General features: G+C 33.3%; 1 protein-coding gene across 1 annotated transcript in view; it reads left to right on the top strand.

Moving 5' to 3' along the window:
* LOC128983827 (synaptogenesis protein syg-2-like) overlaps positions 1-17446 on the top strand; it is a 176496-nt gene extending 159050 nt beyond the window's left edge. The window contains exons 4-14 of the mRNA XM_054403135.1: positions 655-765; positions 1011-1220; positions 1361-1512; positions 8268-8412; positions 9163-9293; positions 10127-10286; positions 10895-11194; positions 11551-11847; positions 13025-13264; positions 13818-13987; positions 14876-17446. Coding sequence (XP_054259110.1) covers positions 655-765; positions 1011-1220; positions 1361-1512; positions 8268-8412; positions 9163-9293; positions 10127-10286; positions 10895-11194; positions 11551-11847; positions 13025-13264; positions 13818-13987; positions 14876-15082 — 2123 coding nt within the window. The 3' untranslated portion in view covers positions 15083-17446. The remainder of the gene's footprint in view (positions 1-654; positions 766-1010; positions 1221-1360; positions 1513-8267; positions 8413-9162; positions 9294-10126; positions 10287-10894; positions 11195-11550; positions 11848-13024; positions 13265-13817; positions 13988-14875) is intronic.
* The last annotated feature ends 2403 nt before the right edge of the window (positions 17447-19849 follow it).

Below are 19849 nucleotides of genomic sequence, written 5' to 3'. Positions count from 1 at the left end.
ATTATTCAGCTGTTTCCGGAAATTTCAATATAACAATTGCACAGTTGTTTGTACTAATTTCATAAGCCCACCATTGGAATTCCATATAACTAATGATGCAGTCATAATATATGATCACATCAAAACTATCAATTAATCAAATTATAGTGACTTATAATCCGACCGCGTTATCCAAAGGAACGTTACAAAGTGTTATCATGTTTTTTACTTTTATTGATACCTGCAGACGTTGATATTTTTTTTTATTTATTAAATATCCGCCTTTTGAAACAATAAAACCTATGTGAGCTCCACATCTCCAACCAAATCAATAATAATGAAAATATTTAGGTGTATATCTAAACTATATTCCGTTGTTAATTTTTTTTAATAACATACACACAGAGAGACGGATAACTAAAAACCGTTGCACCATCTATAATCTATTTTTAATTATGATGGGAATAAGTATTAAAAATGCGCTTGTGTTTTAAAAAGATCATACTATAATATATATTTAAATAAATGCATGTTTTAAATTATCATGCATTTGAACCTATGACATGAATGTTAAGGAAAATAACAAATTTGCTGTTTTTTTTTTTGCAATTTATACAGTTTTATCCAACCTAATTCATTACTCTTATAATATTTTACCACTTTTATGTGTTGCAGTTCCTCCAGAGAAGCCTTACATAATTGATGACAGAGGGAAGGAAATTCAGGAGCTTGCAGGCCCGTACGAAGAAGGGTCTGAAATGAATCTACGTTGTATTGTAAAAGGAGGTTAGTTACATATTTTCGGAAACTTCTTAATCATAATTTTACATGTTGTTGCTATTAAAAAAATAAAAAATACACTTTTTAAAGGGTGCACTTAATTAAGTTAAATAACGATTATTCCATGTTGTATTATGTAGAATGTAAATTGTTTGGCAAACTATTTAATATGTAAATAATTCAGATTGTTCTTAATGACAACAATATTTATTAATAATCGTTGTACATAACGTTTGTATCACGCTCCTCAGGCCAACCGCCGCCGGTAGTTAAGTGGTGGCGAGGACCCACACTGCTGGAGGCCCGAGAGACCAACAGTTCACGCGACCTCAGTGTGAGGGAGAGTAGGTTGTTGGTGCGACGTTTGGACCGCAGTGATCTCCACGCCACCTACACCTGCACAGCAAGCAACAACAACGTCACTACCCCTGTGTCTGCTGCCGTCCGCGTAGAGATGCATTGTGAGTATCCACCCACCTATGTCAGTTGTTAATATCCTTTAACAAAAGTGTTCATTCAATATTTGATAGCTTAATGGTTAAAGTAATATAATAAATTCAAAGTCACGTAATGGGGTTTTCACTCTTGTGATCTGTTCCAGTCAAACCACTGAGCGCGCAGATACTGACGAGCTACGTGCCTCTGTCTGCTGAAAGGAAGGTTGAGATCGTTTGTCAGGCCATAGGATCACGACCTCCCGCCAAAATCAGCTGGTGGAAGGACAACAAACACCTTGATGATTACACTGAAACGGTAAATACCTTTGGTTATGGTACAAAGCAATTAAATATTACTCATACAAATTATATTACTAGGAGTACGCTCCGATGTCGCGTATAAGAATGAACGAAGACAATTCCATGTAGGCTACCATATAATCTGTCTTTAATCTTTGGTTCCCCTTAACCCTGTCTCTGCGACTGGAGTCTAAACCTTCGCTGTATCATCGCGATGTTGTCCCCTGGTGCTGCGGAGTGGGGGGAAATGATTCTCCCCCCACCTCCCCTCTAGACGGCGTCCAAACAAGCCTGCGTTGTTTTACATGCATAACCTATGCTGCAGTTTTTCAATAATTTAAAAAATGAATATTTATAAAATCAAACTGTCATAAACTAACCTAACCAACCAAACTTGCTGATTATATATAAAAAAGAAATAAAATAAAAATCGAATGTAGGTTTACTAATCGAAAAAAATAGTTCTGTTCATAAAATGCAATTATAAATGCCTCAAATTCAATTTTATAATTTATTAATTATAAAATTAAACAGTCCTAACGTAACCAAACTAACCAAACTTGCTAATAATGAAAAAGCTAACGAAGGAAAAAAAAATAGAATAAAATAAAAAAAATAAAAATAAAAATAGAATGATAGGAAAAAAATAGTTCTAAAACTATAATAGCTCAAATTGAATTTTAATGTTATCTATGTTTTAACTATCAAATTAAACTGTCATAACCTAACCAAACTTGCTGATAGTGCAAAAATCTTAGACAAAAAGTAATGGCCACCGAGAGGTTTTCAACCTAGTATCTTCAGTTTCTCAGCCCGGCACGTTATCCATTAGTCCATGGAGGCCGATGGCTCCAAATCGTATCGTTTCGGTAATGGTTGTTCCCTCAGCCAATAGAACTCTCTTCTCCAAAATTGTGCTTCCCCCACTCCGCAGTGCCAGGGGACAGCATCGTGATGATTTAGCGAAGGTTTAGACTCCAATGCCTCTGCGGCCCGCCGCAAGTTTGTGTGGCGACAGTGGCAGTGATGACCAGCGTTGCCAACACAACTTGCTCATTTTACCCGCAAAATCCGGTGGTAATCCCCGGAATTAGCCGGAATCAAGTCTTGATTACCCGCAAAATCCCCTGAATTCAAATTTTAAAGATTTCGGCAAACTTTTTGGTAAAAACCTCGTTGTAACCACGTTGTTACGGTGCATTGAGAGAATTATTAATATTTATACCATTCTTTCTTATATTCAGCAAACCGTTTATCATTCTGTCAATTCTTTTTTAAGGCTACCTTTTTTAACTGAAGTCAAATGAAATATCAATTTATGTAGTTACCTATTTATGCAAATATTTTTATCTTTCTGAAAGAGAGGTACCGGAACTCCGTTCCACTGCATTCCCCCCAAATCGAGCACTGAATAACAGTAAGACTCTATCCCCTATATCAACCATACCAATTTAAAAAAACATAAAATTTACAAGATTTTAAACTTTATGTGATGGCCCCTGGCCCTATCATAAATTGAATAAATAATGTTAATTATAAAAGCTAGAGCAAGTAATGCAAGAGTACCCTAGGTCTATCGCGAATGACAATTTGAGTACTGTGGTTAATTCGGAATTCTTATTAATAATATTCAATAGTTTGATGCCATAAAATGGTGTTAGTAACCCTTATGGAAAAGTGGACTGGTCCCAGATCTGGATTCTATATCTGGCCAGATCTGGGATGACATATCTGGACATATTCCAGATCTGGCACCCATATCTAACCAGATATGGAATTAGTTCAGATCTGGCATCACAGATCTGATCGTATCTGGCATCCAGATCTGATCGTCGTATCTGGCATCCAGATCTGACCAGATATGGAATATGAAATTGGTAAAATTTGTGTTTTAAGAGACAAACTAACATTTTATGTTATCCACACTTTATTCTTATAAAATCCAAGCCTAAAAAAGATAGTAACCATTGACAGAAAAAATGAAAAAAACTTTAAATAAATTAACGCATGAGTAAAAAAAAATGTTTTGATTTGTTTAGTTTGTAGAGTGTTGTTTATTGTAGGCCTTTCACAATCAATGTTGTTTTTGTGTCATATGGTTGCAAACTATTTGTTTTAGCATAAGTAAAGGACCATTAAAAAAAGTAAAAGTACTTAAGTTAGCCTACGATAACATTGGGTGTAGGCCAAACTTATCTATGGCTTACCTTTTTAATTATTAATTAACTGGTGAACCCCTCTTGACATTTTCTTTAAAATATTCCAATTTTTCACTTCATTGATAGATAGGCCTATGAGATCAATAAATTATTAAATCTGTAGGAACTGTTGTAGTCAGTCGAATTTCGTTTGGTAAAAGTTCTACCGAGCAAGACAATTTTTGGGAAATGTTATCTTAATTACGAGACCTAGATTCTCGTATTGGTAATGGCTTTCGTTACAATACGTGATTAGAAGTGGTCGTGGTGTAGTCGCTAAGTGATCGGAGTTCAACGCTAGAGTCCCTGGTTCAAATCCCGGTCGGGCATATTCAAAACTTTTACTAACAATTTTTTCACTTTTTAATTTTTATTGATTTTTTCATGCATCGTTCATTAGGTTTTAATGTTAAAACATCTTAGGCTATTCTCTTTTATTTTATAAAAATCATTTTCTTTATAAGTAATCTGGAACTCCTTCTTAAGGGAATGATGCAAAACAATGTTACTATTTAAAATGCATAACAATGTTATTATTTAAGTATTTTAACCTGTAGGACCATTTTACCAGAAGAATAGAAGCCTGTATATAGAAACAAATAAAGTACTGTAGGCCTACCTATGGAAATTGAATTTAAGGTAAAAATAACAAGATAAATATTTCAATTTGTTTTATTTGCAAGCATTTTTTATATTTTTATTTAATTGTGTTTCAACCACTATTTTAATTGTGCAAAGACAGTCTGCAGGTAGCATAAATTAATGAGCCGGTTCATTATAACCTAAACTTTACCTTCCTAATCGAACCTAAAACACTTAGGCTAATACAGTCACAAATTCGCATAAAACCCAACCTACCTTCCCCACATGCCTAACTAAGAGCTGATTATTTAGTTTCAAAACAAATTGATTTAATTCCGCATTGAGTTAAGTATAAACAGCTGTTTGCTTTGCTCATACAGTCCTCAGCCCACATTCGGACCCGTCCAGACCACGCCATATTACCATCCGAACCGCGAAATGAACCTTAGATTCGTAATTTTAGCCTTCGTTTTACATACATTTAGGAATCTTTCCGACAAAAACGAATTGCATTTTTGGAATCAGCGTGAAAAATACTGTAAGTAAACATCTAAAAATTACACAATTTCTCAATGTAGACATACTAAATAATTGCCAAATATTTTATCGGATGAGTAAGTTAAATACATTTAATCTTAACAATGGATATCAATATTTATCCGATTCAATTTTTCGATTACAAACAATTCTTTTTTTCCAATGTATGTCGCTAAACATCAAATTGATTTATGGTTGGTACGGTTTTTGTTCATATTTAAGAAATTAGACTACTGTCTAGGAATAACTTACAATTGACCAAAAATAAATTATAAGTTAGGCCTATTAAAAAAAAGGGTACCTTCATATCTTTGGCACAAACAACCGAATGAGTAATATTGATTATTCGATTGTTTAATTCGATATATCGATCGATATTACTCATTCGGTTGTTTGTGCCAACAGATATGGAAGTGTACCCAAAAGAAACAAAACAAATAGGCCTAGGCCTACCTAATAACAAAACATTAAACAACCAAGGATAAAACAATAAAATGCTTCTTTAATGTTTGGTTACCTCGGTAGGTCTTACCTATGGCTCTGGGGAGTGGGATTTTTTAAACGTTATTTTTTTATTTATATCACATGGTAAATGTATGATGAGCTTAAATTCAATAGGCCTAGGCCTACGATATTAAGTTAAGTTAAATTCAAACCGTTAAGTAGTTATTCATCTGATAAAAGAAGTAAGTTATTGTTGGTTCTCTGCGGAACTGTAACTTACCCAGTAGGTAAGATAGTTAGCCTACATTTTTATAAACTCATGAAAAAGATCAAAGTTAACTTACCGTAGGCTAACTTATGTATTTAAAAATTTATCTTTTTAACAAATCATACACAAAACATTCATGTTGATTTTTAGAAATGTTACCTTTGTTATTAGGCCTATTATAAACTAAAAAGTAAGCTATACAGTGTAAAGAGTCTCCTTAAAAAAAGATCTTAGGCATAAATTGTTCAATATTGAAATAGGCCTTGGCCTACATGATAAATAGGTACGGTAAGCTGTATCGCCTAAAAGTGAACCGATTACGATAAGTTATCGCATATAGGGTATATTAAGTTAAACAAAAATATTTCATCTGGTAAATTATCGTAGGCTAGGTTCTCTGCGAAACTGTTCCCCTGAAGATGGGTAACTTAATCTAAGTGGACCTAGTTTACTATAAGGACACAGATCTAGTAGCTAAAAGAAAGTTATAGGGTACTACTTTTTTAGGTCTATTTAGGTAAGTTAGGGTTATATTAAGGCCTACCTTTCTTAGTTTAAACTTTCTACCGTAGGCCTACATTCTTTGACGGTGAAAAACACATTAACTTAAACATAGATTGTTGTATGAACAAATAAGCATAGTACTGTGACATCATTAGACACAGATTTTAACAAAACACTTGACAGGTCATACCTAGGCTAGGCAACACGGCCGTCTAGGCAATTATTGTCAACAGACACACTTTACACAAAACAACTTTAAACATGACACAGCACTTCCTCGCTTCACCGCCTTCCTTCAAAAGTTTATACTGTTTAGGCTATACTTTGAAGTTAAGATTATCTACCTCAGCATTCTGATTGTCTGTCTCACCATTCTTCCACTGCCTTGGTCTTGGTACAATCGATAAAGACCTGTGAGCCCAATGTTATGTCTGCTCGTACCGTATGTCTTCACTTCTTCTTGGTTATCTAAGCGTAGTCCTTTTGTTATGGGCCCTTAGCAGCATTATTATAAGTGGGCTAGCTCTTTGAAGCAGTAGGTCCCCACTGATTGACCTACAGTATTTAGTGTTCAATACTTGATGAAGGGTCCATAAGCTCAGTTGGCACATAGTCGACTGAGAGTACAATATTAAACTCACTAAAATTTGCCACTTATTCAGACCAAATTCGGGAAAGCTCCTTCCTATTGCCTATTCTTTTGTCCATTGGCTGAGTTTCATATGGTTTCATCCGCTCTTCATCAAACTGAGTCTACTTGTTTCTAGGTTAACCTTAACTTAATGGATGAGGTTTGAGTTGAATCTAAAATGCAGTTTAATTGCATTACTTACCTACGTAATTTAAATGGATAGGATTTTATTCACAAACTTTTAAAACCTACTTAGGTTGCCGTCTTATCATCAATAGCAGAATGCACTAAACAAACCTTGAGGAGTATGTTCTATGACTAAACTTAACTTAAGGCAGCATTTCATTTCTGATTCTGTCTTAGTTAGAGAGTGAACTGCAGACGACCGATGAAAAAAGATATATTAAATGAAAAAAACCTTATTTGATAAAAAAAATCTTAGTACTTATGTTATATCATTATATAGTAATATGAAAGTACAGTAACTTATATAAATATTTTGGGGCAACATTTGAATGACTGACTGAATAGATAAAGTCACCGACGCGAGGCCTTAATGAAATTTAATTTAGAACAACCAGAACGAAAATAACTAAAACCATTGATTATTAGATAGTAAAATCTTATCTAATATAATATTAATTAGTCAAAGATAACACTTAACTTTTAGCATAGATAAAACAGCTTTTAGCAAGTTAGGCAACAATATAGTAGACTTTCACCCACGGCATCGTTTACCGTCGCGTCGTACTTATTATATAGCACAGCCTACTGAAGAAACGTAGCCTGTAGAATAAACATGTAAATATTTATTTTTCAATCAATTGCGATACATTTTAGTAGATAATTTGTTAACTCCTGCCAGTATTTTCGTAAATACATTATTATCCTAGAAATTGTAGAGTTATAATATGAATACGGCATGACTGTTACTCTATGGATGAAAGAATAGTCGTTCTCTTTGTCTCAAGTAAACGACAAAATTGTAGGTCGTAAAATGTAAACAAATAAAAAGAAGAAGAAGGTAGCTCATAATGTTAATCTTATGGGACAAAATTAAAAATGTTTTTTTAAGATTTTATAATAATTACGGAACAAATATTTTTGAACAACTAATGGTCGCAAGATAAAGTGGTATAGAATCTTTGTGCAACACATCAAGTTTATAACTTTAGTCATTCTCGAGATTTCGATCAACATAAAGATGCATTTCACACCAGTATGAGAATTCACTTCGTTCATTCAACTAACAAGGGTACCCTAAACTAGTAGGATTGTAAATGTTGATCTTCCTTTCTCACTGTCGTAAAAGCACAGGAACATATAAAATAAAAATAAGGAAAATAAATATCTTTAGTTTGTCATTGCGAATCACGCCTGTGATACTTACCTTATAGTAAGCTAAACCTTCGTAGTAATCTAACGGGTATTGTTATTTATAAAGTGCATTTCTCTCTCTCCATATATATATATATATATATATATATATATATATATATATATATATATATATATATATATATATATTTTATGTTTAATGCTGAAAACATGATCACTATCTTATTAGTATACTTTTGTCTACAAACATTTAATGAAATTGCGCTCAGGTATCGACTGACGGAAACGTGACAATATCCACATTGATGTTCAAACCAACGTTGCTGGACCATGAGAAGACTCTGACCTGCAGAGCTGACAATCAACATGTCAAGGCAGGTGCTGAGGAGGACTCCTGGAAACTCAACATATACTGTGAGTCACAAACACAGTACACTGATTTATTATATTAGGCAATGGAATAATAAAAAATACACATTACTTCAAAGGAGTTTAATCTGGCAAGGGTTGAGATAAAATTAACACTTTATACTTTCCTGGTTATACATCTCATGCAAAGTATATACCTTATATATTGCATACTACCATTTATGTTTCATGGCTTTAACACATAACTATGGACATCAGTTACGAATGCCTCCTATTAACAGAACAACAAAACTCTTTTTTCCTATTTCTCAAACATAATTGAGTTTTATTTAGCTCATATGAGTAAATATACACGTGATTAGTTACATGCCTATACTAAATTAACGTTAGTGCTTGAAACAAATCCTGAACTGGCTAATCATGTACCAGGTTAACTGAATCTCTAGTTTATCCATGTTTGCCTCCTGGATTGAATAATAATAATAATAATAGGTTAAATACCTTGTATACGTCCTCAATCCAAGTCGTCTTTTAAAATGACAATAGTTTCGGGGCCAACAGCCCCATTGTCAAATTTTCTGTCTTGTTAATTACTGTTTATAGCATTGGTCACCGTTGAAGTACATATACGAGTATACACATACACTGACACACGAAACATTCATATTTACACGTAACATTGAAAAATTATACTTTTTACAAGGTATTTAACCTATTATTATTATGAATCTCTAGCTTATATATTGTAAAAACTGGTACTGTTTTCCTTCCAACTAAACTGTTTTAAATTTACAGTCATTCCAGTACTTCAACTGGAGCTTGGGTCAAAGATGAATCCAAATGACATTGAAGAAGGTGATGATGTTTACTTTGAATGCAAGATCCACGCAAACCCAGCAGCATATAAAGTCGTTTGGAGACATAACGTAAGTTTTTACCTAACATTGTGACAACTTTGGTTTAAATACCGTGTAGTTTACTTATAATTCCACACATATTATACATAAAATATTATATCCATTAGCTGTTGCGTTTTTACATCAATGCTATAAAATATCAGGATATCGTTGTTAGCGTAAATAAAGTAATATAAATAAATACAATTTTCCATTTGATATTTACTATTTTTAATGGCAGATGTTTACAAAGTTACTAAGGTTATACAAGTCGGGTGGACAATTTGTCTACTAGAATGTCCACCCGACTTGTATAACCTTAGTAACTTTGTAAACATCTGCCATTAACACACACACACTTTTTTGTTCTAGGTCGCTAGGATCTATCCCAGGATTTATGTCACATTACTTCATGCCTACCTACCTAACCTACCTAAGGGTTCTGAAATTATCATTTGGATAAAATCCATTGGTGATTTCTCAGGATTTGAACCCGATACCTCAGGGTCTGAAGTCTCACGCTAGACTAGCTTGCTTCCCGATTGATAATAACAACACTGACTAATAATTGCATAAAAAAGTATATTTGTGTAACCATAGCTTTTTATGGAGTTCCCGGATGTTTCTGTTGGCAATATTATAGTGTTATGTCATCTTATAGTACTTTCGTAATCCACGCCAACACAACCTGAAATAACTTAATCCTCAACAGGATTTTGTAGATAATTATAATAGTAATAACTAAAAAACTTAGAAATATTGAAGTAAGGGGGGGATATTTTATTTTGTACACAATTTTTATAATACTGTACATCATGAATATGTTTTTATATGTGTAATATGTTTTCATGAATGTGTTTTAGAACCAAGTTGTGCAGCACAACCAGAAGCTTGGTGTCATAGTCAGCAATCAGGACCTGGCCCTGCAGTCGGTCAAGAGGAACCAAGCAGGGAACTACACTTGCACAGCTTCTAACGTGGAGGGTGACGGCGAGAGTAACATGGTGCAACTCAAAGTCATGTGTACGTAGATTCTATCCACTCATTATCATTCTAATAAACTGTTTATTGTGACAGTCTGGAAATAAACGTGTTATGCATATCAATGGAATGGTTTAACAAGTTGTGAACTTTACAATATTATTGTATAGCTCATTGGCCTCTAAAACTTTAAACAGAGACACACAATAAATACTTACCACGCTCAGATGGTAAATGTAACGTTATCCTTTAGTATAATTGGATCATTGATTACTTTATAATACATTCTAGGTAATTTTGAAAATAGTATTGTCGTTCTCAATCAGATTTGTTGGTGACCAAGTCATTTATACCGTTGTATGACATGCATTAATCAAAACGTGCAAAATGGTTATGAATCCAAAGAGGATATTAAGTTGAGAAACATTTTAAAAACATTAATTCCGAGAGTTTGAAACCATTGTGAAAAGGAATTCACTTTTCTCTTGCACGTCTATTTTTTTTCTTTTCCTAAGTTCAATGTAGTTTCAATATTTTTTGGTTAAAATATGGCGTTTTAGCCTATTGCCAAATATATTTGCACTCTGTTTGCACTACATCAAAATATCAATTACCATTTCATGTAATTAATCAAACTCTCTACTGTGTAGATGCACCGATGTGTAAGCCAGACCAGAAGCGTGTGTACGGGGTGGCCAAGGAGGAGCGTGCCAACGTGCTGTGCGAGGTCGACTCGTATCCTCAGCCTGAAGAGTTCGTGTGGAAGTTCAACAACAGCGCGATGACCCAGGAGGTCGCCCCTGAGAGATACACCTCCGCACTCCTGCTCAGGATGTCGACTCTTACCTACATACCACAGAACGAGCTCGACTTTGGCACTGTCATGTGTTGGGCCAAGAACGCGGCGGGAGCTCAGTTAGAGCCGTGTGTGTTTCACATAATCGCCGCTGGTATGTAAACATACTATTAACTTATTACCTTTATTTATTAACAAATTAATCATAAGATGACTGATGTTGATTGTTATTTTAAACTCTCAGCAGATTCCTGAATCTATTTATTGGGGTGTATTAATAAAAGAATTTGGAGAAAAGATAATATAAAAGTTCACGCAAAAACACTTGTAGGTATGAAATTAATACTGTCGTAGGTGTATACTGTCACTTAAATGCTTACAAAGGCAAATAAATGCGTGCATTTGACACAAACAATAGGTAGGCGTGATCCTTATAAACCAGTTACAACAGGAAACATATTCCAGAAGTTTTGTTCACTTACAAAGTGTATATCATCATCTATATTGCAGGACACCCTGATCCACCACTGAACTGTACGGTGACCAACCAGACGTCGGAGTCGCTGGAAGTAGAGTGTCTAGAGGGGTTCGATGGTGGCCAGCAGCAGAAGTTCCACCTAGAGGTGCGAGACGTGGTCACAGAGAGGCTAGTAGCCAACAAGACCTCACTCAGGCCAAGCTTCCTTGTGGACGGTCTGGGCCCAGGCAGAGTCATGCGAATGTTGTTGTACTCCAGTAACGCCAAGGGCAAGAGTGACGCGCTCATCGTTGAGGGGTTCACACTCAAGGCGGCCGAGAAACAAACAGGTATGCAGTTGATGTAGCCTACTGTATCAAAAAGTTGTGAATATTTTATGTGTGGATCAAGTTGGGGTTGTCGTAAGATTCTTAGCCAAACCCAGTTGGAGATAAGGCCCATTAATATGAATGTTAGGCGATTTTTTTTTATCTAAGTTCTTTCTATTCTACAGTCACATACTAATGTTACAATATTATATTAATTCGATATCTTAAGGAATGGTTAACGTTTTTCTAATATGTGCATAATACTTATGTAAATCCAAAATTAAGCTTTTAGTATGTGGAGTGATGAATTCCATTTGAGTTTTGCAAAGACATTAATTTAAATTTTTCTTGATGATGAAAGCATTATTCAAATATTTAATGTGTATTTTTCATTTCCAAACATATTTTTAATTTAGTTACGACAAATAATGATAAATACTTATATACAGAGAAATTATAGATGGTTAATTAATGAATAACCGAAAACAGTACTTACTTTTAACAACTAACACTTAGGGCAAGAGTTTATTAAATTACTTGTTGGCTGATACTTATTTTGTGAGCTAAGTGTTTTAACGAGACATTTTGGGGGTATTATTATAGTAATAACAGAGCCCCTCCCTGCTAGACAGATAATGGCAGAGTCCTATTAGCGCGTCATCACGTCCCCGCCTGTGTGTGGTGCAGACTAAGTGGTTTAGTGCACCTCCTTTGTTGGTAGCTTCGAGTCATTATACAGTACTGGCTTAGACGACACAGTGATAAAAATAACAATCATATATTGCTGATACAAATTAAATTATTTGATAAATAATCTCAAGGTGTTACATTAAAATTGTAATGTTAAATCAGCTAACATTGGTTTGAAGTGATGCAATAAATACAGAAAAAAACCATGTAAAACTGTTTAAATGTGTTATATGTTCAATATTGCTTTATAAACGCACAAAAACCTTAAAACACAACTTACCATATTTGATTAATACTTCAATTGAGTAGTTCTTTACCCGAAAACAGCTCGGTTGAAAACTTTAAACGATATTAAAGCTCCTTTTTACCTTACAATACTTAAGTATAGAGCATTCTTAATTGTTTTTATGTTAAGATTGTTTGTCATAAGTCAATTCACAGGCAATTGTGGATAGATATAAAATGTATGTGCCAGTTATGGTATATGTTTACGGTGAGTATGATGCAGGTCCACCCGTGGGGCTTGACGTGATGCCACTGGTAGGGGTGGGTCTCTTGGCAACGACAGTGCTGCTGGTGTGCCTCGTGATCGTCCTGGGGGCGATACGACTGAGGACTGGCGGGGGCGCGGCACAGAGACCTCAGGTGCTTGCCATCAAGGACAAAGCCACGCTGCCTCTTCGCTCCGACGTGCAAGACCTCTACGACATGGACGACAAGAACCCTGACCTCATACCGTGCAATAAAGGTGGGCACTGGCTTAGTGATATTATACTGTTTATGTCTTCTTCGGTGTTTAGTTGATCGAAATTTATGGGTTCCATCATAAAGATATTCATGCTTAAATTTACTACTTCTGTGTTAAATATTTACTTATTCGATCAACTCCACTTAGAAAATATTTACATTTTGTTTTAAAACTGAATAATATTAACAATTAAAAATGTATCGTTTCTAAGGATTGGTAGCTATTTTAAAATGAGCAGAATTCAATTATTTATACTCACAATATTTCGCTACTTGTGAACACATATTATTGTTGGAAATTGGAATAGATACTATAACTAAAGGTAACTAACCGGGTGGTTAGAATTAAACTCCGGTCATATCCATACGGTATGTTGGACAGGCTTTTCTACTGGAAGTTTATGATTTCAACAAACAAAATGTCAACGTAAAGTAAAAAAAAACAAAAAAAAACGAGTGTCTGTTTGATATACTTAGATTCTAAACTTAAGGATCATTGGATTGATCATCGGTTAAGTTTAGGGATAGAAAGGTTCAGTGTTTATATGTTGCAGGTTCAGACTACCAGCTCGTGTCGAACGTCGGGACACCAGCTGCTGGTGACGTCACCACACCCACGCCGCCAACAGCGCCGCTGTACGACGACAATACACCTCGCAACAACGTCATCTCCAGGAATGGCGACCTCTACGATAATTATAAGAATAACTACTTATCTCAGCGGGTGAGCTATCTTTTTCGTTTCTGCAAATATTTCTTTTAAATAGTATTTCACCTAATTCTTTTTGTATGTTAATATAACTCTTGTCCAAAAAGAGTTATTACGTAACAAAATTTACGTTACAATTTGCATAATATTTTATTAAGTATATTTAGACTTTATTAATGTTACTTAATTTGCATTACTGTATTTGATGACTTTTTTAGTAATTCCAATAACTGAATACACATTAAAAATATTAATAGAACTACAGTAAAATAATATTATACTTTAATTTATTTTTAATAATATCAACGTTTAAACTTAATTGTACTATAAGACACTACTAGTGTTTCAAACGATACTGTTTGAAATCTAAGTTAAACATTCAAAGTTTCTGAAGACAAATTTAGCATGTGGTAACCCAGCGGCAGGTAAAGGAAAGTTTATTGTTGCCATCAATCCCGTCTACACCGAAGGGTATTCGTCTATGGTGGGTGGTTTAGCATAGTTTGTAACCAACCACCTAAAGTTTAGTTCACTGGCCACCGAGCTTTAACCGAACGTACATTAGTTATAACATAATTTTGTATCCCTAGGGCAGGCGAATTTCCACCACGCTTTACACGTTTCACTGTTAATTAATTTCTAAGAATACTTTTCAAAAGGCACCATTGTAAATAGTTGTGTATATCAATTCGTCGTAGAGCGATAGTTATTTGTTTAATACCTTAAGAGTAATAAGCTCAAATCTGATTGTTTGAAAGTCAACTATATTTTAAGACTTGAGTAAATTTTATTGAAAATAACTGAATGTATAAAGAATAGCTATCGATTATTATTATTAACTATAGTAACTCATGTATTTATGTTTTATATGACTAATACACCTCCACTATACGTCTGTTACAGCCTAGTGATGACGTGACATATGCAGAGCTCTGTCTCAGTAGACCTACCAGTCTCGTGGACCGAGGGAGAGATCCTACGATATATGCTGAGATTGATCACAACCGTCGTGCCAACCTCCCTCATTCGTTGGTGTCTCCTGCCACGCACCGTGAAATTGTGACCGTGAGGACTCCTCTCATGGGAAGCCAGCAAGAGAGCTGTGTATAGCTTGTTTTGGCTGCTTAAATATTATTTTATATTGTTAACTAATATCGAGCAAAGTATTAAATTCAGAATGTTTGCGTGCAACTAAATTTTAAAAGCTCTATACTCAATGTTTTTAATCAAACTACTCATCATCCATGCAAAGCCATAGATGATAGTTTATTTTTAATTCAAGTCAAGTAACAAAACCCATCAAACAATGAAACAAAGCTAGTTAATTGATTGGGCGTGAATGTTGATATGGTCATTGTTCTTGTTAATAACAAAATACTACTATTACCAATTAGGAAAAGTAAAATATTTACTTTTTTTTAAGGGTATATACGTTGATTACTGTAATGTTATCTTTATTATTCCTAATGTAGTTGAAGATTATTTGCATTTAATACAACCCGACGAGATTATGAATTCCAATTAACAAATACCAATTCGGTTAAGTTTGTCAAAGAAAAATACATATAAAATTGCATCTTTTAAAACGAAATAAAGCGTGCAATGCCTTTCTGATTTTGATACTTTGTTTTATAAATACGAGTGATAAATTTGGAAGTAATAATTGAAAGAAAGTGACACGCATTAACCTAAAGTTACTACTCTATCACTAGAATCTAGGAAATTTAATTATGTGTACATATTTGTAAATTGTTCAAATAGGGTACTATTGAAATGTTTTTATCCTAATACTATTTATTTAAATGACCTGTGAATATATATTTTTTTTATAACTAAATAATTCATATCTTTTAAATTTTCATAGGCCTACCATAGTCATATCTTTTGAAATGCTGCATATCGTATTACATACCTGAAATAGATCAAACCTAAAGTTAAGTTTGAATAATTATTGTAGTTTTGCTCTGAACAAAACATATATTAAATTGTACCTGAAAATCATATCGGTATTGAAAATAAACTTAGTAATTACTGAGACTCTCATCACTATTGTCATAACTCAGAGGAGAACGGAAAATATGTTATAAAATATGTTATTATAAAATATTGTAGTGGGTTGATTTACAAGCTGACGTTTGGGTGTATAAATTGTATTTTGAAACCAATGAACCAAAGATCACAAATATTAAACTACATTAAATGACAAGTATTTATATTTATACATTGATTGATAAAATATCAATCTTCATTCATATTCTTCAGTGAATAACTTCACATGAAGGTAATAAGAAGTATGAAAGTACATGATTGACATAATCTCACAGAGCTATTCTTGTGGCAACATTAACGAGGGCATACATCTTTTCATGACTCAGTTGTGTGAAAATGAATACATGATACGAAACAAAAACTCATATTGCGATATTTGTTTGAATAGCATACCCTGTTTAATTAAATAATTTCAATTTATGCATTCTGAATAAGCAGAATATTGAACAAGGCTAGTCTCGAGGCAGTCAATGCAAAATATATTAATTTAGTATAGGTACTTTTTGAATGTGCACACATATTACATATGCAATCATGTAATGTTTTAATTTCTAGGCCCTAAGGACCCAAAGGTCCTAAGGATGCTATACATAAAAAAAATATATAAAAACACTTTACACGCTCGAAAGTGTTTGATCTACAAATAGTTTTAATGTCAGGGCTACAAGTTTATAATTTATAAGATTTCTTTGAACAGAAATTTAGTCTGTCTATGTTTTCAAAATCCATTCGATAGTTGATACTATCATTATAACATACTATACTTATTATAACATTCCCTTTTTAAAAAAACCCTCCTACAATGTGATGCGGAAGGAAAATCATAATCAAGCAAAGATTATATGCATTTTATTGTCATTTTTTTATTAATTATACTATTTTAACTAATTAAATTGTATTAAACTTTGCCATTTACGTCAACACAGGTGAAAAGTTAAATTATTTTAGACCGTTGTAACACCTGTTATGCAGTTATTTACTTCAACATGACTTTGTTATTATTGTACATATAGATAACTTGTAAGAAGCATTATGTAGAAAACTCTGTATATATTTAAAGTAATCGTATACAGTTTTGTAACTAAGTAATACTATTGATAAGCTATTTAAATAGAACACACAATGTTGATGGATAAGTTTCGTACAGTTGTAAAATAAAATAATATTTGTAAAATTTCTATTATAATTAGATATAAATATTTTGAATCGTGTATCCAAAGACCAATACTCGCGAAGATCTAGTGAATCGCTCTCCATATTTCCTCACAATTCGATATCTGTGTGGTTCAAAGTGTTTTCTCTTTATCTGTTAACTACAATTGTCTTAATTGGGACTGCAGACTGTTTGTTACAAAAATACAACTTGTTTGATATTTCACATTGTTTTACTTTATATTTAAGTGCCATTTCCTCTTAAAGACTTTTGACTGAATATCGTAATTGAAAGTATAATAAATAATAAATATTCTTTCATAGATGTTTTGTTTCATTTAAATCACTGGATACGAACACGTTAGTATTAATTCTTGATTGTAGACTGTGCAATATGTTTGTCATAATAGAGTTTGATTTACCAATACTATCAGTGTGGTTTTAAGGTTTTAAATTGGTTCATTTTAAACCTATAATATAACTTTTAAGGTTCTATTTTATTGTATACATTAGTAGATCTGACATTCTGCATAAGCTACTTTTTTCTTTATGAAATAACTTGTTGTATTGAACCCCTAACAGCTAAAGGCTACTTAAAAGGCTACTTTAAAGGCTAGATAAAGGCTACTTTAAAGTAACATCCATAATTGGGCTGTGGATAATTGGATATAAAAACAAGTGTGTCATATTGTTTGCTTTTAAACGGAATATCTTTGATTTAGATTTTGTAAATTATAATTCACTACCGCTTTAAATCAAACTTATTTGAATAATTATTCAACATTGTCAATGTTTACGTTGCAATTAGCCATCGAGACTATGGTAATTTAATCCTAATAATTTTAAAGTTTGAGTAGAGCTATTTAAGATGCTAAACCGTACTTTAAAATGTTGTTACGACCCAAAAGTGGTGACAACTGTTTGATATTTTCATTGATTTGTTTTCCTTAATTTAGATTTAAGGACTCCAGACACTGGGTCATTTACATCCGTGTTCTTTGCTAGTCTTACTCATGTCTCAGAAGGCCTTCACACAATACATAATACATAATGGATTTCCTTGTGGAATTACATAATATGTATATAAGATTGTTATCCTAATAGTCACTTTTTTAATTTAAAAAAATCCGATAAAGGTGGTATAATCTTACCTGGGTTATGCATCTAGGGTAAGTTTTATGTAGATTGAGCTGTTGCTACACATGATCAATATTCCGAGACCATAGGCTAGAGTAACTAGAACCCCCTTAACCTCTTAAATAATATTCTGTATAATATGCATTGGTAATCATAATATTCTTTGGGATATGGTGACAAGACATTTTTCATATATTTTGTTACTGAGAGTCGGAGATAATTTTGTAAGATGACGGAATTAATCATAAAAATTACCAAAAGGAAGCACATACTATACTTAAAAACTATTTCTTACTAAGAGGATATAAGGTAAGGTTCTATAAGGTAGGATAGTATAGATTTTAATAAATTTGCGATTAAAAATACAGTGCTTAACTGATGGAATAATGGGCTACAAGACTTTGGCATTTTAAGAGCCCAATCCAAAAATTTTGTATTAGTTATCTTTTTATTACAAAGGTTGCAGACGGGTGTGAGTGCTAAGCATAAAATGTATTCCTTAAGCAGTTGATATAGTAATCTAATAATATTCTAATTAACATTGTAATAAGCTACAGAATTAAATATTTATTAAAGACAAAAAGGATAAACAACATAGTCTAATTTTTGCTTAATCTGAATAATTATTCTAGTGTGTCAAATAATATTGGACGTGTTATGCATTTTTAATAGATAATGAGTCAGATATAATAAAAAAACAACCATAGGTCCGTGAAGTTGGCGTACCCATATTAGCGTATCCACTTTTGATCATTCCAATCGTTAGTTCATCGTTAGTTCTCGATAGTTCCCAAGTTTTGTCGTTAGTTCTCAAAAAATAAAAAAGTTATAGCCAATTATAAGTGGGTACGCTAACTTCACACTTCCGGGTTCTAGCGCACGCCGTTTCCTGATGAGAAATGTTTACATCTATATATCAATCGTTAGTTCTTCGTTAGTTCTCGATAGTTCTCCAATATTAACGTTAGTTCTCAAAAAATAAAAAAGTTACGAGGCATACAAAGTGGGTACGCCAACTTCACAATTATAGAATTTCCAGCGGGCACACTTTTTTGAATAAAAATGCTTATATCTATATACCAATCGTTAGTTCTTCGTTAGTTCTCGATAGTTCTCCAATATTAACGTTAGTTCTCAAAAAATAAAAAAGTTACGAGGCATACAAAGTGGGTACGCCAACTTCACAATTATAGAATTTCCAGCGGGCACACTTTTTTGAATAAAAATGCTTATATCTATATACCAATCGTTAGTTCTTCGTTAGTTCTCGATAGTTCTCCAATATTAACGTTAGTTCTCAAAAAATAAAAAAGTTACGAGGCATACAAAGTGGGTACGCCAACTTCACAATTATAGAATTTCCAGCGGGCACACTTTTTTGAATAAAAATGCTAACATCTATATACCAATCGTTAGTTCTTCGTTAGTTCTCGATAGTTCTCCAATATTAACGTTAGTTCTCAAAAAATAAAAAAGTTACGAGGCATACAAGGTGGGTACGCCAACTTCACAATTATAGAATTTCCAGCGGGCACACTT

The sequence above is a fragment of the Macrosteles quadrilineatus genome, unplaced genomic scaffold, assembly GCF_028750875.1.
Source record: "Macrosteles quadrilineatus isolate MER2022 unplaced genomic scaffold, UCM_ALF_1.0 Scaffold_1__1_contigs__length_201487025, whole genome shotgun sequence".
Lineage (NCBI taxonomy): Eukaryota > Metazoa > Arthropoda > Insecta > Hemiptera > Cicadellidae > Macrosteles > Macrosteles quadrilineatus.
The sequence above is the reverse complement of the archived record's forward strand: the minus strand, read 5'-3'. Positions and strand labels throughout refer to the sequence as shown.